The sequence below is a fragment of the Nerophis lumbriciformis genome, linkage group LG11 (assembly GCF_033978685.3).
Source record: "Nerophis lumbriciformis linkage group LG11, RoL_Nlum_v2.1, whole genome shotgun sequence".
Taxonomy (NCBI): domain Eukaryota; kingdom Metazoa; phylum Chordata; class Actinopteri; order Syngnathiformes; family Syngnathidae; genus Nerophis; species Nerophis lumbriciformis.
In genome coordinates, this window is record NC_084558.2 from 42052551 (window position 1) to 42068327 (window position 15777).

General features: G+C 40.1%; 1 protein-coding gene across 1 annotated transcript in view; it reads right to left on the minus strand.

Moving 5' to 3' along the window:
* LOC133610358 (MOB kinase activator 1B) overlaps positions 1 to 940 on the minus strand; it is a 51800-nt gene extending 50860 nt beyond the window's left edge. The window contains exon 1 of the mRNA XM_061966547.2: positions 605 to 940. Coding sequence (XP_061822531.1) covers positions 605 to 618 — 14 coding nt within the window. The 5' untranslated portion in view covers positions 619 to 940. The remainder of the gene's footprint in view (positions 1 to 604) is intronic.
* Between the last annotated feature and the right edge of the window lie 14837 nt (positions 941 to 15777).

Here is a 15777-nt window from a genome sequence, read left to right on the forward strand (position 1 = left end):
ACTATAAAAATGGGACCCGCTATCTCCCTGATTGGCACTCAGCATCAAGGGCTGGAATTGGGGGTTAAATCGCCAAAATGATTCCCGAGCGCAGCCACCACTGCTGCTCACTGCTCCTCTCACCTCCCAGGGGGGGCAGAACAAGGGGATGGGTCAAATGCAGAGAGTAATTTCACCACACATAGTGTGTGTGTGTGTGTGTGTGTGTGTGTGTGTGTGTGTGTGTGTGTGTGACTATCAGTGGTACTTTTAAAAAAAGTCCACATTTAAAGACCCTATAACTGCAACATTGTACACACCAGCAACTATCCGAGACACGTCGCCAATACTTCCGTACAACGTGAAGGCTGCGTAGATGTTACAGGTACGAGTCTCCGACATGTCGTGGCGGCTGCTACATGACGGTTACTAAACCTGCAGGCCACAAATGTATGGATTTGTAAGAGAAATAAAGTAAGACGTAAACGTCACATCAGCATACACTCCGGGAAGTAGTCCTAGCCCGTCACATGCTATCGCTAACACAGCTATGCTTTAGTGTAGTACGGAAAGCGATGGTCACAATAATAAACACTCAACACAATAATTATAATGCAGAACTTACAAAAGAAAGCTCATGTTTCTTCAGGCAGGTGGGAAAATGTTCTTCTTCCCCAGCAAACAGTGAGCAGACAAGAAGAAGGTAGAGGAGGAGGAAGAGGGATTGTTTGTCCAAGTCTCACAAGTCCCCCGTCGTCACTTCTCGCCCTTTCTCGCGGTTCTCTCGGGGCGAACGATCCCCCCCAAATAACGCGACGAATAAAAAAAATAAAAGACGTTGTACGCTCGCACAAAAGGAGGACAAGTGAAACGTGTTGGTTTGACAAACAGCTGCTGGTCGTCTAATGTCTGCTCCACTGTTGACGCCGAGGGATTGACTTCTTCACGGGACGTCCAAAGCCGGACTGCTGGCATCGCTCCCCTGTGCTGCCACCTGCTGGATGACATTGCAAACCAAGGGTGTCCAAACTTTTTCCATTTAGGGCCGCACACTGAAAAAAACATTTTTTGATATTTTTCATTTTCAAAACCGATACAATATGTAGATTTTTTTTTTTTTCAACCTTTAGGGCCACTATGTATTGAAATTACTGCCCAAACCCCACAAACACACACAATTATTTTTACTGATGCCTAACAATTCTCAAGTCCATCCATCCATCTTCTTCCGCTTATCCGAGGTCGAGTCGCGGGTGCAGCAGCCTAAGCAGGGAAGCCCAGACTTTCCTCTCCCCAGCCACTTCGTCCAGCTCTTCCCGGGGGATCCCGAGGCGTTCCCAGGCCAGCCGGAGACATAATCTACCCAACGATTTTTTTGCGCTAAATGAGGCATCTCCTCCTAACTATACAAATGCGCATATTGCCCGTCCCCTCAAAAGGGGTGGAGGGTTGCACTAATATACAATGAAAACTTCTAACCTTACCCCTAACCTAAATAATAAATACAAACCGTTTGAGGTGCTTACTATGAGGTCTGTCGCACCGCTGCCTCTCGACCTGGCTGTTATCTACCGCCCCCCAGGGCCCTACTCGGACTTTATCAATGAATTCTCAGAGTTCGTTGCTGAATTAGTGACGCACGCAGACAATATAATCATAATGGGGGACTTTAATATCCATATGAATACCCCATCGGACCCTCAGTGCGTGGCGCTCCAGACTATAATTGGTACAGATGCCCGAACCACCTCATCTGGCTCCTCTCCATGTGGAACAGCAGCGGCTTTACTCTGAGCTCCTCCCGGATGACAGAGCTTCTCACCCTATCTCTAAGGGAGAGACCCTCCATCCGGCGAAGGAAACTCATTTCGGCCCCTTGTACCCGTGATCTTGTCCTTTCGGTCATAACCTTTGGCTTATGACCATAGGTGAGGATGGGAACGTAGATCGACCAGTAAATTGAGAGCTTTGCCTTCCGGCTCAGCTCCTTCTTCACCACAACAGATCGATACAGCATCCGCATTACTGAAGACGCCGCACCGATCCGCCTGTCGATCTCACGATCCACTCTTCCCTCACTCATGAACAAGACTCCGAGGTACTTGAACTCCTCCACTTGGGGCAGGGTCTCCTCCGCAACCCGGAGATGGCACTCTACCCTTTTCCGGGCGAGAACCATGGACTCTGACTTGGAGGTGCTGATTCTCATCCCAGTCGCTTCACACTCGACTGCGAACCAATCCAGTGAGAGCTGAAGATCCTGGCCAGATGAAGCCATCAGGACCACATAATCTGCAAAAAGCAGAGACCTAATCCTGCAGCCACCAAACCGGATCCCCTCAACGCCTTGACTGCGCCTAGAAATTCTGTCCATAAAAGTTATGAACAGAATCGGTGACAAAGGGCAGCCTTGGCGGAGTCCAAACCTCACTGGAAACATGTCTGACTTACTGCCGGCTATGCGGACCAAGCTCTGACACTGATCATACAGGGAGCGGACCGCCACAATCAGACAGTCCGATACCCCATACTCTCTGAGCACTCCCAACAGGACTTCCCGGGGGACACGGTCGAATGCCTTCTCCAAGTCCACAAAGCACATGTAGACTGGTTGGGCAAACTCCCATGCACCCTCAAGGACCCTGCCGAGAGTATAGAGCTGGTCCACAGTTCCACGACCAGGACGAAAACCACACTGTTCCTCCTGAATCCGAGGTTCAACTATCCGACGTAGCCTCCTCTCCAGTACACCTGAATAGACCTTACCGGGAAGGCTGATTCTCAGGTACAAACCCCAAAACCAGTGAAGTTGGCACGTTATGTAAACCGTAAATACAAACAGAATACAATTATTTGCAAATCCTTTTCAACCTATATTTAATTGAATAGACTGCAAAGACAAGATACTTAATTTCCAAACTGGTAAACTTTGTTCCATCCATCCATCCATTTTCTACCGCTTGTCCCTTTTGTGGTGGCGGGGGGTGCTGGAGCCTATCTCAGCTGCATTTGGGCGGAAGGCAGTGTACACCCTGGACAAGTCGCCGCCTCATCGCAGGGCCAACACAGATAGACAGACAACATTCACACTGACATTCACTCACTAGGGCCAATTTAGTGTTGCCAATCAACCTATCCCCAGGTGCATGTCTTTGGAGGTGGGAGGAAGCCGGAGTACCCGGAGGGAACCCACACAGTCACGGGGAGAACATGCAAACTCCACACAGAAAGATCCCGAGCCTATTCCGTTATTGATATTATCAGACTGAATCATATATATATATATACAGTTTTACAGTATTTGTATTATTTTGTAGAGTAGAATCTTAGAAAAGGTTTGTTTAAGTGAAATGAGTCAAACAGAGAACAATAGCGGTCATGAAAAACACTAACCTATTTATTATTAACCATCTACAATGGCATACTTGCCAACCTTGAGACCTCCGATTTCGGGAGGTGGTCGGGGGGCGTGGTTGGGGCGGGGGCGTGGTTGGGGGCGTGGTTAAGAGGGGAGGTATCAAGTATTTCTTATATATATATATATATATATATATATATATATATATATATATATATATATATATATATATATATATATATATAAGAAATACTTGACTTCCAGTGAATTCTAGCTATATATATATAAATAAAATATAAAAATAAAATATATATATATATACATAGAAAAAAAATAATAATATATATATATTTTTTTCTATGTATATATATATATATATATATATATATATTTTTTTTTTTTTATTATATATATATATATATATATATATATATATATATATATATATATATATATATATATATATATATATATATATATATATAAGAGAAATACTTGAATATCAGTGTTCATTTATTTACACATATACACACACATAACACTCATCTACTCATTGTTGAGTTAAGGGCTGAATTGTCCATACTTGTTCTATTCTCTGTCACTATTTTTCTAACCATGCTGAACACCCTCTCTGATGGTGCATTCTGCTTCGTCTCCTTGTTGTGTGCGCCGTTGTGCACTGCACTCTCTAAAAGCCGTAGATGTTATTGTGACATATGCATGTACAGTAGATGGCAGTATTGTCCTGTTTAAGAGTGTCACAACATTGCTGTTTACGGCAGACGAACTGCTTTACGGTAGACGAAAACGTGACTGCTGTTGTTGTGTGTTGTTGCCGCGCTGGGAGGACGTTAATGAAACTGCCTAACAATAAACCCACATAAGAAACCAAGAACTCGCCCTCGATCATTCTACAGTTATAACGTGATTGGGCAGGCATGCTGTTTATATTGTGGGAAATCGGACGTGAAAACAGGCTGTCGACAGGTCACTCAGGTCCGCCTGAATTTCGGGAGATTTTCGGGAGAAAATCTGTCCCGGGAGGTTTTTGGGAGAGGCGCTGAATTTCGGGAGTCTCCCGGAAAATTCGGGAGGGTTGGCAAGTATAATGGACTTATGCTGTCTTTAGGTTGATGTGGAGTGGTAATACATTTTTTTTGCGACACCTGGTGGCCACAACGTTCACGACGTTAAGGTTGTGAAGTTGTAACGTTTGTTACTAGGTACTTTCTAATATGCCTTGGAGACTTTAAGTAGTATGCAACTATAATTATGTAATATTTGTTTATATTGACAAATGGGCAGTTTTAGACTGCAATATTGTTCAATGATTACGTATGTCTAGCTTGTGTGCTATTGTGTGCTGAGCTGTTGTGTAGCTGCGAGTACCCAAACAGCCACGGTGGTTCTCAAACTTCTTTCACCAAGTACCACCTCAGAAAACACTGGGCTCTCCAAGTACCACCGCAATGGCCAACATTAAAATACAGTAGCGCAGTAGGCCAAGATATTCATTAAAAACAAGGTAGAGGTTTTAATTAGCAAGTATATTTAATAGTGTTGGCGATTGTAACACATTACATAACTTGAAAATAAACCCGTGTTTGAATATTTAAGTGATCCTTTGGTGTACCACTAGATGGCCTACGATTAGAGATGTCCGATAAATGCTTTAAAATGTAATATCGGAAATTATTGGTATCGTTTTTTTTTTTTTTTTTCTTTTAATTAAATCAACATAAAAAACACAAGATACACTTACTATTAGTACACCAACCCAAAAAAAAAACCTCCCCCATTTACACTCATTTACACTCATTCACACAAAAGGGTTGTTTCTTTCTGTTATTAATATTCTGGTTCCTACATTATATAATCAATATATATCAATACAGTCTGCAAGCGATACAGTCCGTAAGCACACATGATTGTGGTCCACTAATAGTACTAACCTTTAACAGTTAATTTTACTAATTTTCATTTATTACTAGTTTCTATGTAACTGTTTTTTATATTGTTTTACTTTCTTTTTTATTCAAGAAAATGTTTTTAATTTATTTATCTTATTTTATTTGATTAATTTTTTTTTTTTAAAGACCTTATCTTCACCATACCCGGTTGTCCAAATTAGGCATAATAATGTGTTAATTCCACGACTGTATATATCGGTATCGGTTGATATCGGTAATTAAGAGTTGGACAATATCGGAATATCGGATATCGGCAAAAAGCCATTATCGGACATCCCTACCTACGATGTTTACCAACTTTGCACAAGTAAACATGCTACAGGATTGCTTGTATCTGAGAGTTTACATGCAAACTGATACCATCCGATATTTGGTTTTTGCTGGTGTCACACCAATATCTTGTATGAATATCGGATCAGGACATCCTAACTTTAAGTATGAAACCCAAATAACCCAAATGTTAATAATAAAGATCCTACCCTTTGGCAGGCGAAACACAACAACTCAGCGGGCCAAATTTGGCCCCACTTTGGGCATTCCTGATCGAAATGATTCTATAATTAATTATACTTTTACATTAAATAGATTAATGTTTAATTCTAATTATAATATAATAAATGTTTACATATTTATCTATTGGATTTTGTCCCATTTGACCCACTATAGTAAAAGGATGCATACATTATGGTCCTTGTCAACATGGTTGGTTACACCCTACTTCAGTGGTTCTCAAATGGGGTACGCGTACCCCCGGGGGTACTTGAAGGTATGCCAAGGGGTACGTGAGGTTTTTTTTTCAAATATTCTAAAAATAGCAACAATTCAAAAATCCTTTATAAATATAAATAAAAACTAGAGATGTCCGATAATATCGTTGTTTTTTTTAAATAGGTATCTTTTTTTTTTTTTTTTTTTTTTAATTAAATTAACATAAAAAACACAAGATACACTTACAATTAGTGCACCAACCCAAAAAACCTCCCTCCCCCATTTAAACTCATTCACACAAAAGGGTTGTTTCTTTCTGTTATTAATATTCTGGTTCCTACATTATATATCAATATATATCAATACAGTCCGCAAGGGATACAGTCCGTAAGCACACATGATTGTGCGTGCTGCTGGTCCACTAATAGTACTAACCTTTAACAGTTAATTTGACTCATTTTCATTAATTACTAGTTTCTATGTAACTATTTTTATATTGTTTTACTTTCTTTTTTATTCAAGAAAATGTTTTTAACTTATTTATCTTATTTTATTTATTTATTTATTTATTTATTTTAAAAAGGACTTTATCTTCACCATACCTGGTTGTCCAAATTAGGCATAATAATGTGTTAATTCCACGACTTTATATATCGGTATCGGTTGATATCGGTATCGGTAATTAAGGGTTTGGTCAATATCGGAATATCGGATATCGGCAAAAAGCCATTATCGGACATCCTTAATAAAAAGCTATCTTTTTTTTCCAAATAGTTCAAGAAAGACCACTACAAATGAGCAATATTTTTGCACTGTTACACAATTTAATAAATCAGAAACTGATGACATAATGCTGTATTTTACTTCTCTATCTCTTTTTTTCAACCAAAAATGCTTTGCTCTGATTAGGGGGTACTTGAATTTAAAAAAAATTCAGAGGGGGTACATCACTGGAAAAAGGTTGAGAACCACTGCTCTACTTTACTGGAAATTATTGTTTAGACACAATTTCTCTCCACACAACACACCTATATGGAATAACCGTTACATTCTAGTTCATAAAAAATCCATATATATAGAACAGTGTTTTTCAACCTTTTTGGAGCCAAGGCACATTTTTTGCGTTGGAAAAATACAGAGACACACCACTAGCAGAAATCATTAAAAAACAAAACTCAGTTGACAGTAAAAAGTCGTTGTCGCAATTGTTGGGTATGACTTTAAACCATACCCAACCATACATCACTATAGCTCTTGTCTCAAAGTAGGTGTACTGTCACCACCTGTCACATCACTCCCTGACTTATTTGGACTTTTTTGCTGTTTTCCTGTGTGTAGTGTTTTAGTTCTTGTCTTGCGCTCCCATTTTAATGTCTTTTTCTCTTTTTTTTGGTATTTTCCTGTAGCAGTTTCATGTCTTCCTTTGAGCGATATTTCCCGCATCTACTTTGTTTTAGCAACCAAGAATATTTTAGTTGTTTTCATCCTTCTTTGTGGGGACATTGTTGATTGTCATGTCATGTTCGGATGTACATGGTGGACGCCGTCTTTGCTCCACAGTAGGTCTTTGCTGTCGTCCAGCATTCTGTTTTTGTTTACTTTGAAGCCAGTTCAGTTTTAGTTTCGTTCTGCATAGCCTTCCCTAAGCTTCAATGCCTTTTCTTAGGGGCACTCACTTTTTGTTTATTTTCGGTTTAAGCATAAGACACTTTTTTACCTGCACTCTGCCGCTGTTCCCGACATCTACAAAGCAATTAGCTACCGGCTGCCACCTACTGATGTAGAAGAGTATTACACGGTTACTCTGCCGAGCTCTAGACAGCACCGTCACTCAACAACAACACATCATTTGCAGACTATAATTACTGGTTTGCAAAAGATATTTTTAACCCAAAAGGTGAAATTAGATCATCTCCCACGGCACACCAGACTGTATCTCACGGCACACAGTGGTTGAAAATGACTGATATAGAAGAATGCAACTCTGTAGGTCTTCGGGATGTCAGACATTTTATGGATGGACAGTTGTGGCAGTTTGTTTACGTATCAAAAAATGTATGAAAAGTGTCAATGTTGTTAAAAAAAATCAGTTTCAAAATATCACCAAAGCAATACCTCTATCCTTAAAATCTATTGTGACTCAAGACGTTTTATATTCAAATACTACCCCTTGTCTGAGAAACCTTAATATTGAGGATGTTCATTTCTGTGATGACAAAGGTTCCAACAAATATATGAGGGCAGTTTTAGTGAAATAATATTTTCCGGGCACAGTTCATAGACAATACATCCTGAAGGAGTTTACAAAAGTTGAGCGAAGGAAAATAAGGACAAGATATATTACATACCCAATTCTTCCCAAAATTAAAGAAATATAATTTAAAATTATTAATGGAATATACCGTTCAAAGGATTTTTTGAAACTTCAATTTAACATGGAGGTTGATGGTTGTTATATCTGTGGAGCTGTAGAGGATGTCAATCATCTGTTTGTGGATTGTGAGCGTGTACATGTGTTTTGGGAGGTGATCAGAGATTGGCTGAGAAACAAGGGTGTGGAGATATCCCCATTCTCTATAGCAGTGTTTTTCAACCACTGTACCGTGAGATATTGTCTGGTGTACCGTGAGATATTGACTGGTGTGCCGTGGGAGATTATGTAATTTCACCTAATTGTGTTAGAAATATTTTTTGCAAACCAGTAATTATAATCCGCAAATTTGCTGTTGTTGAGTGTCTGTGCTGTCTAGAGTTTGGCATATCAGTAGGTGGCAGCAGGTAGCTAATTGCTTTGTGGATGTCGGGAAGATTGTTTGTCGTGATCACCAGTGACGTGCAGTCACTGGAGGCAGGTGAGGCGGGGCCTCACGTGCCATCATGGAAAGAAAAAAAAGTAAAAAGAAAAAAAAAAAATTAAATTGTTATATGTATCCAGTGATTATACTATAAAGTTATTTTCCATTTAACTTCACCAGTTTTAGATTATTTTTATTCAAAATCGCTGAATTTTCACATTTGCCGTTCAAATACTGAGAAGAGACGGTGCGGTGATCAGCAGCCAGTTGAGGCACGTCACTCAGTGCCTCACCATGGACTGCGGACTCGGCTAACTGCTGGCCTGCTGTGTAGTGAGACCGTATTGCTATATGAATTATATTATACATTTCCATAGTTTAGTTAGCTGAGGTATATAATGTACAGTGTATTTTGTCAACAACTGTATGTGTGTATAGTATTTCTTGTGCTGAGCAATCATAAAACGGCTGCAAAAGACGCACTGGCTGAGGCTCGCAGTAATCCCGCCTCCTGCACCCCCGCCGTAGAATGCACCCCCTGACGGGAGTGTTATATCAACTAAAGCCCACACTTAAACTTTCCACGTGCAAGATTGACTCTATTTAAAAAAGTTATTTCATAAGAAGCCAAAAAGTGCAAAAACAATAATGTTGGTGTTGGAGGAGTTGTGAATGACTGCAGGGCCACAACATTATTAATTATTATTATAATTCACAACTCTTCCAACACGAACATTATTGTTTTTGCACTTTTTGGCTTCTTATTAAATAACTTTTGTAACCTATTTTTATGGGCTTTCCTCTTTGTGATGTTAAGTTCCTGTTATGCGCTGTTATACAGTATATGCCTTGAGCTCTTATTTTGAAGGCGCTAAGAGCGGAAGTGATGACACGTTGGAGTTGAGCGGAGGTTTTTGAAAGAAGGTAAATAAAGTGGTCCTCGTGTAAACTGGAGCCTCCGTGTTTGTTATTTTGTAGTTTCATACAGTATAGGCGACATTTATAAACCCTCGGTTACACTTTTTTAAATAGATTCAATCTTGCACGTGGAAAGTTTAAGTGAGGGCTTTAGTTGATATAACACTCCCGTCAGGGGGTGCATTAATCCAGCACAACAGCGGCGCATGGACTTCATTTATAAGTAAAGGTAAGACCATAATAACGTTTTTTTTTATTAAATGTGCTTTTTTGTGTGCTACAGTTTGTATGTGTAAAGTTAAAGTTAAGCTAAAGTACCAATAATTGTCACACACACACTAGGTGTGGTGAAATTTGTCCTCTGCATTTGACCCATCCCCTTGATCACCCCCTGGGAGGTGAGGGGAGCAGTGGGCAGCAGCGGCGCCGCGCCCGGGAATTATTTTTGGTGATTTAACCCCCAATTCCAACCCTTGATGCTGAGTGCCAAGCAGGGAAGAATGCTGGTATGAGCTTTTAAACATAACCCGTTAACTGCTGCCAATCAAATGGTGAATAAGATACTCTTTAGGGTTCATATGTTTGTAAATCTGACTGTGATGAAGTCAGTGCCTCACCAGTCATGAACCTCACCGCACGTCACCGGTGATCACAATATGCGGGAGGCAGTGTGCAGGTAAAAAGGTATCTAACGTTTAAACCAAAAATAAACAAAAGGCGAGTGCCGCTAAGAAAAGGCATTGAAGCTTTGGGATGGCTAAGCTAAATGAAGCTAAAACTGAACTGGCTGCAAAGTAAACAAAAACAGAATGCTGGACGACAGCAAAGATTTACAGCGTGTGGAGCAGCAGACGGCGTCCACAAAGTACATCCGTACATGACATGACAATCAACAACAAAATAGGAGCGCAAGACAGGAACTAAAACACTACACACAGGAAAACACCAAATACCTAAAAATAAGTCAAAGCGTGATGTGACAGGTCGTGACAGCACACCTGCTTTGAGACAAGAGCTATATTGATGCATGCTTGGTTATGGTTTGAATTCATATCCAACAATTGCGAGAACAACTTTTTATTGTCAATATTGGCTCCTGAGTTACATTTTTTTATGTTTTCTGCTGGTGGTGTGCTTTGAGATTTTTTCAATGAAAAAAATGTGCCTTGGCTGAGAAAAGGTTGAAAAACACTGCTCTATAGAAAATATCAAATTTGGTATTTTTTGTAAACGACTGTAACATAGAAATGTTTGTCAACATTATTATGCTCCAGGCAAATGTTTTTCTACATAAATGTCCATCCATCCATCCATCCATTTTCTACCGCTTGTCCCTTTCGGGTCGCGGGGGATGCTGTAGCCTATCTCAGCTACATTCGGGCGAAAGGCAAGATACACCCTGGACAAGTCGCCACCTCATTGCAGAATGTCGATTTATGAAAGTAAGGCCTGCATAATTGCATTTTCTAATTGGCTTAATGAGTTACAATTATCTATTAAATCTTGGAGAATGATTAAGAGTACAAAAGCCCTTAAATTGATATCCTTGTTAAAAACATATAAAGTGATTTAGGTAATGACGGAGGCAGATATTTACATATATCCATATTTAAGTGTTACTTCTTTATTATCATAGTCATATTACAAAACAGCTAGTGTTCTTCCATTTGTTCTCTTTTGGTTGTCTGCAAGTACTGTGTGCCAACCTTGAAGCTTTGGTATGCAGGGAGTAGCTATAACTCCTTTCCCTTATCTGTTCCTGTGTCCAGCTGAGGAGGACAATAGGCATGTGTTCGGGCTGGAGGGAGGGACAACGAGGGTGGGGGCGAGAGACACATTATAGAAGAGAAGTTTTCCGTATTTTAGATTAGACCATCTTAGCTGCGCGATTGAATGTTCTATGCTGGACTGGTCTCATTCTATTTCCAAGGCTTTGGAAATAAATTACAAAATACCTATTCTGTCTCTGGTGGTCCTTCTTACTCAGCTTATGTGTCATCAAAAGAACTTGGGATTGACCAGCAACTTAAATTCCCTGGGAGGAACATCTGGTCCAAACGCAACAATTACCCTTTTTGTCTTTTAAATTTTATTTTTCATTTTATTTTCTCCACATTGAGAGGAGCCAGATGAGGTGGTTCAGGCATCTGCTCAGAATGCCACCCGAACGCCTCCCTAGGGAGGTGTTTAGGGCACGTCCGACCGGTAGGAGGCCACGGGGAAGACCCAGGACACGTTGGGAAGACTATGTCTACCGGTTGGCCTGGGAATGCCTCGGGATCCCCCGAGAGGAGCTGGACGAAGTTGCTGGGGAGAGGGAAGTCTGGGCTTCCCTGCTTAGGCTGCTGTCCCCGCGACCCGACCTCGAACAAACGAAGGAAAATGGATGGATGGATATTTTTTTTATCATGTATTAATATTTAATAATCTATCTGTATTTGCGTTTGTTTTCTTTCCTTGACACATTTTGCTGATGCCGTGATTTGCTCAAACTGATGTGTAGATTGTGAGTTATGTTGAAAGTGCCTTGACTTTTGTGTGCATTATAAATGTATGTTTGTGTGTTCTCCCCGTGACTGCGTGGGTTCCCTCCGGGTACTCCGGCTTCCTCCCACCGCCAAAAACATGCACCTGGGGATAGGTTGATAGGCAACGCTAAATTGGCCCTAGTGTGTGAATGTGAGTGTGAATGTTGTCTGTCTATCTGTGTTGGCCCTGTGATGAGGTGGCGACTTGTCCAGGGTGTACCCTGCCTTCCGCCCGAATGCAGCTGAGATAGGCTCCAGCAACCCCGTGACCCCGAACGGGACAAGCGGTAGAAAATGGATTACAATTATCAATCTAATCTTGGAGAATGATTAAGAGTACAAAAGGCCTTAAATGTATATCCATGTTAAAAAAACATTTAAAGTGATTTTTTTCCCCCTTTTTTTCCCATATTTTTTAAATTATTATTTATTAATACTTAATACTCTCTGTATTTGCTTTTGTTTTCTTTCCTTGACATGTTTTGCTGATGATTTGCTCAACCGGATGTTTTCAACAAATCCGTGAAGGATATTCAGAGATCGCTTGCCAGTATTCAAAATGGGTGTTCAGCATGGTTAGAAAGATAGTGACAGAGAATAGAATGAGGATGGACAATTCAACCCTAAACTCACTTCTTTCCTGCAAATTAAATTTCACAGATGCTGCCCATACCTATGCTCCTTCAAAGGCTGTGCTACTGGCTGCAAAGCATTGCACTTTCAAATACAACAATGAGTAGAGGAGTGTTATGTGTGTGTATATGTGTAAATAAATGAACACTGAAATTCAAGTATTTCTTTTATATATATATATATATATATATATATATATATATATATATATATATATATATATATATATATATATATATATATATATATATATATATATATACAAACCCCGTTTCCATATGAGTTGGGAAATTGTGTTAGATGTAAATATAAACGGAATACAATGATTTGCAAATCATTTTCAACCCATATTCAATTTAATATGCTACAAAGACAACATATTTGATGTTCAAACTGATAAACTTTTTTTTTTGTTGCAAATAATCATTAACTTTAGAATTTGATGCCAGCAACACGTGACAAAGAAGTTGGGAAAGGTGGCAATAAATACTGATAAAGTTGAGGAATGCTCATCAAACACTTATTTGGAACATCCCACAGGTGAACAGGCAAATTGGGAACAGATGATTGGGTATAAAAGTAGATTCCATGAAATGCTCAGTCACTCACAAACAAGGATGGGGCGAGGGTCACCACTTTGTCAACAAAGTCGTGAGCAAATTGTTGAACAGTTTAAGAAAAACATTTCTCAACCAGCTATTGCAAGGAATTTAGGGATTTCACCATCTATGGGCCGTAATATCATCAAAGGGTTCAGAGAATCTGGAGAAATCACTGCACGTAAGCAGCTAAGCCCATGACCTTCGATCCCTCAGGGTGTACTGCATCAACAAGCGACATCAGTGTGTAAAGGATATCACCACAGGGGCTCAGGAACACTTCAGAAACCCACTGTAAGTAACTACAGTTGGTCGCTACATCTTTAAGTGCAAGTTAAAACTCTCCTATGCAAGGCGAAAACCGTTTATCAACAACACCCAGAAACGCCGTCGGCTTCGCTGGGCTTGAGCTCATCTAAGATGGACTGATACAAAGTGGAAAAGTGTTCTGTGGTCTGACGAGTCCACATTTCAAATTGTTTTTGAAAACTGTGGACGTCGTGTCCTCCGGACCAAAGAGGAAAAGAACCATCCGGATTGTTATAGGCGCAAAGTAGAAAAGCCGGCATCTGTGATGGTATGGGGGTGTATTAGTGCCCAAGACATGGGTAACTTACACATCTGTGAAGGCGCCATTAATGCTGAAAGGTACATACAGGTTTTGGAGCAACATATGTTGCCATCCAAGCAACGTTACCATGGACGCCCCTGCTTATTTCAGCAAGACAATGCCAAGCCACGTGTTACATCAATGTGGCTTCATAGTAAAAGAGTGCGGGTACTCGACTGGCCTGCCTGTAGTCCAGACCTGTCTCCCATTGAAAATGTGTGGCGCATTATGAAGCCTAAAATACCACAACGGAGACCCCCGGACTGTTGAACAACTTAAGCTGTACATCAAGCAAGAATGGGAAAGAATTCCACCTGAGAAGCTTAAAAAAATGTGTCTCCTCAGTTCCCAAACATTTACTGAGTGTTGTTAAAAGGAAAGGCCATGTAACGCAGTGGTGAACATGCCCTTTCCCAACTACTTTGGCACGTGTTGCAGCCATGAAATTCTAAGTTAATTATTATTTGCAAAAAAAAAAAAAAAGTATATGAGTTTGAACATCAAATATCTTGTCTATGTAGTGCATTCAATTGAATATGGGTTGAAAAGGATTTGCAAATCATTGTATTCCGTTTATATTTACATCTAACATAATTTCCCAACTCATATGGAAACGGGGTTTGTATATAGAATTCACTGAAAGTCAAGTATTTCTTTTATTTATATATGTAAAGAAATACTTGAATTTCAGTGAATTCTAGCTATAAATATACTCCTCCCACCTTAACCCCGCCCCCGGCCCCGCCCACCCCAACCCCGCCCACCTAAAAAAAAAAAAGACCCCCAATGTCCCGAATTCGGAGGGCTCAAGGTTGGCAAGTATGCTGATGTGTAGATTGCAGTGACGTGCAGTCAGGGGAGGCAGGTGAGGCGGAGCCTCACGTGCCATCATGGAAAGAAAAAAAATGTAAAAAGAAAACAAATTAAATTAAATTGTTATATGTATCCAGTGATTATACTATAAAGTTATTTTCCATTTAACTTCACCAGTTTTAGATTATTTTTATTCAAAATCGCTGAATTTTCACATTTGCCGTTCAAATACTGAGAAGAGACGGTGCGGTGAACAGCAGCCAGTCGAGGCGCGTCACTCAGTGCCTCAACATGGATTGCGGACTCGGCTAACTGCTGGCCTGCTGTGCAGTGAGACCGTATTGCTATATGAACTATATTATACATTTCCATAGTTTAGTTAGCTGAGGTATATAATGTACAGTGTATTTTGTCAACAACTGTATGTGTGTAACGTATTTCTTGTGCTGAGCAATCATAAAACGGCTGCAAAAGACGCACTGGCTGAGGCTTGCAGTAATCCCGCCTCATGGTGGTAGAGGGCGGTAGTGATCCCAGGGATCATTCTTGCGACTACTCGGCTGCAGAATAAGTGAAAACAAGCAGCAACAGTTAACAGCGATCGTTTATTTTTTCCTCTCGCCTGGACTTTTAACATGGAGGATTACATATCTAAAATAAAACAGTTTTTTAAACTGGACTTTCAATCGAAGCAGGAGGTAATAATTAAAGGAAGATCTCCATCGAGACAGAGAGACTTTTAAAACTGAAGAAAGATAAGGAAGACTTCTATAAACAAGTTATCAATGCTTTTGTTCAGAAGGAGTGGTGCATGGACTTCATTTATAAGTAAAGGTAAGACCATAATAACGTTTTTTTTATTAAAT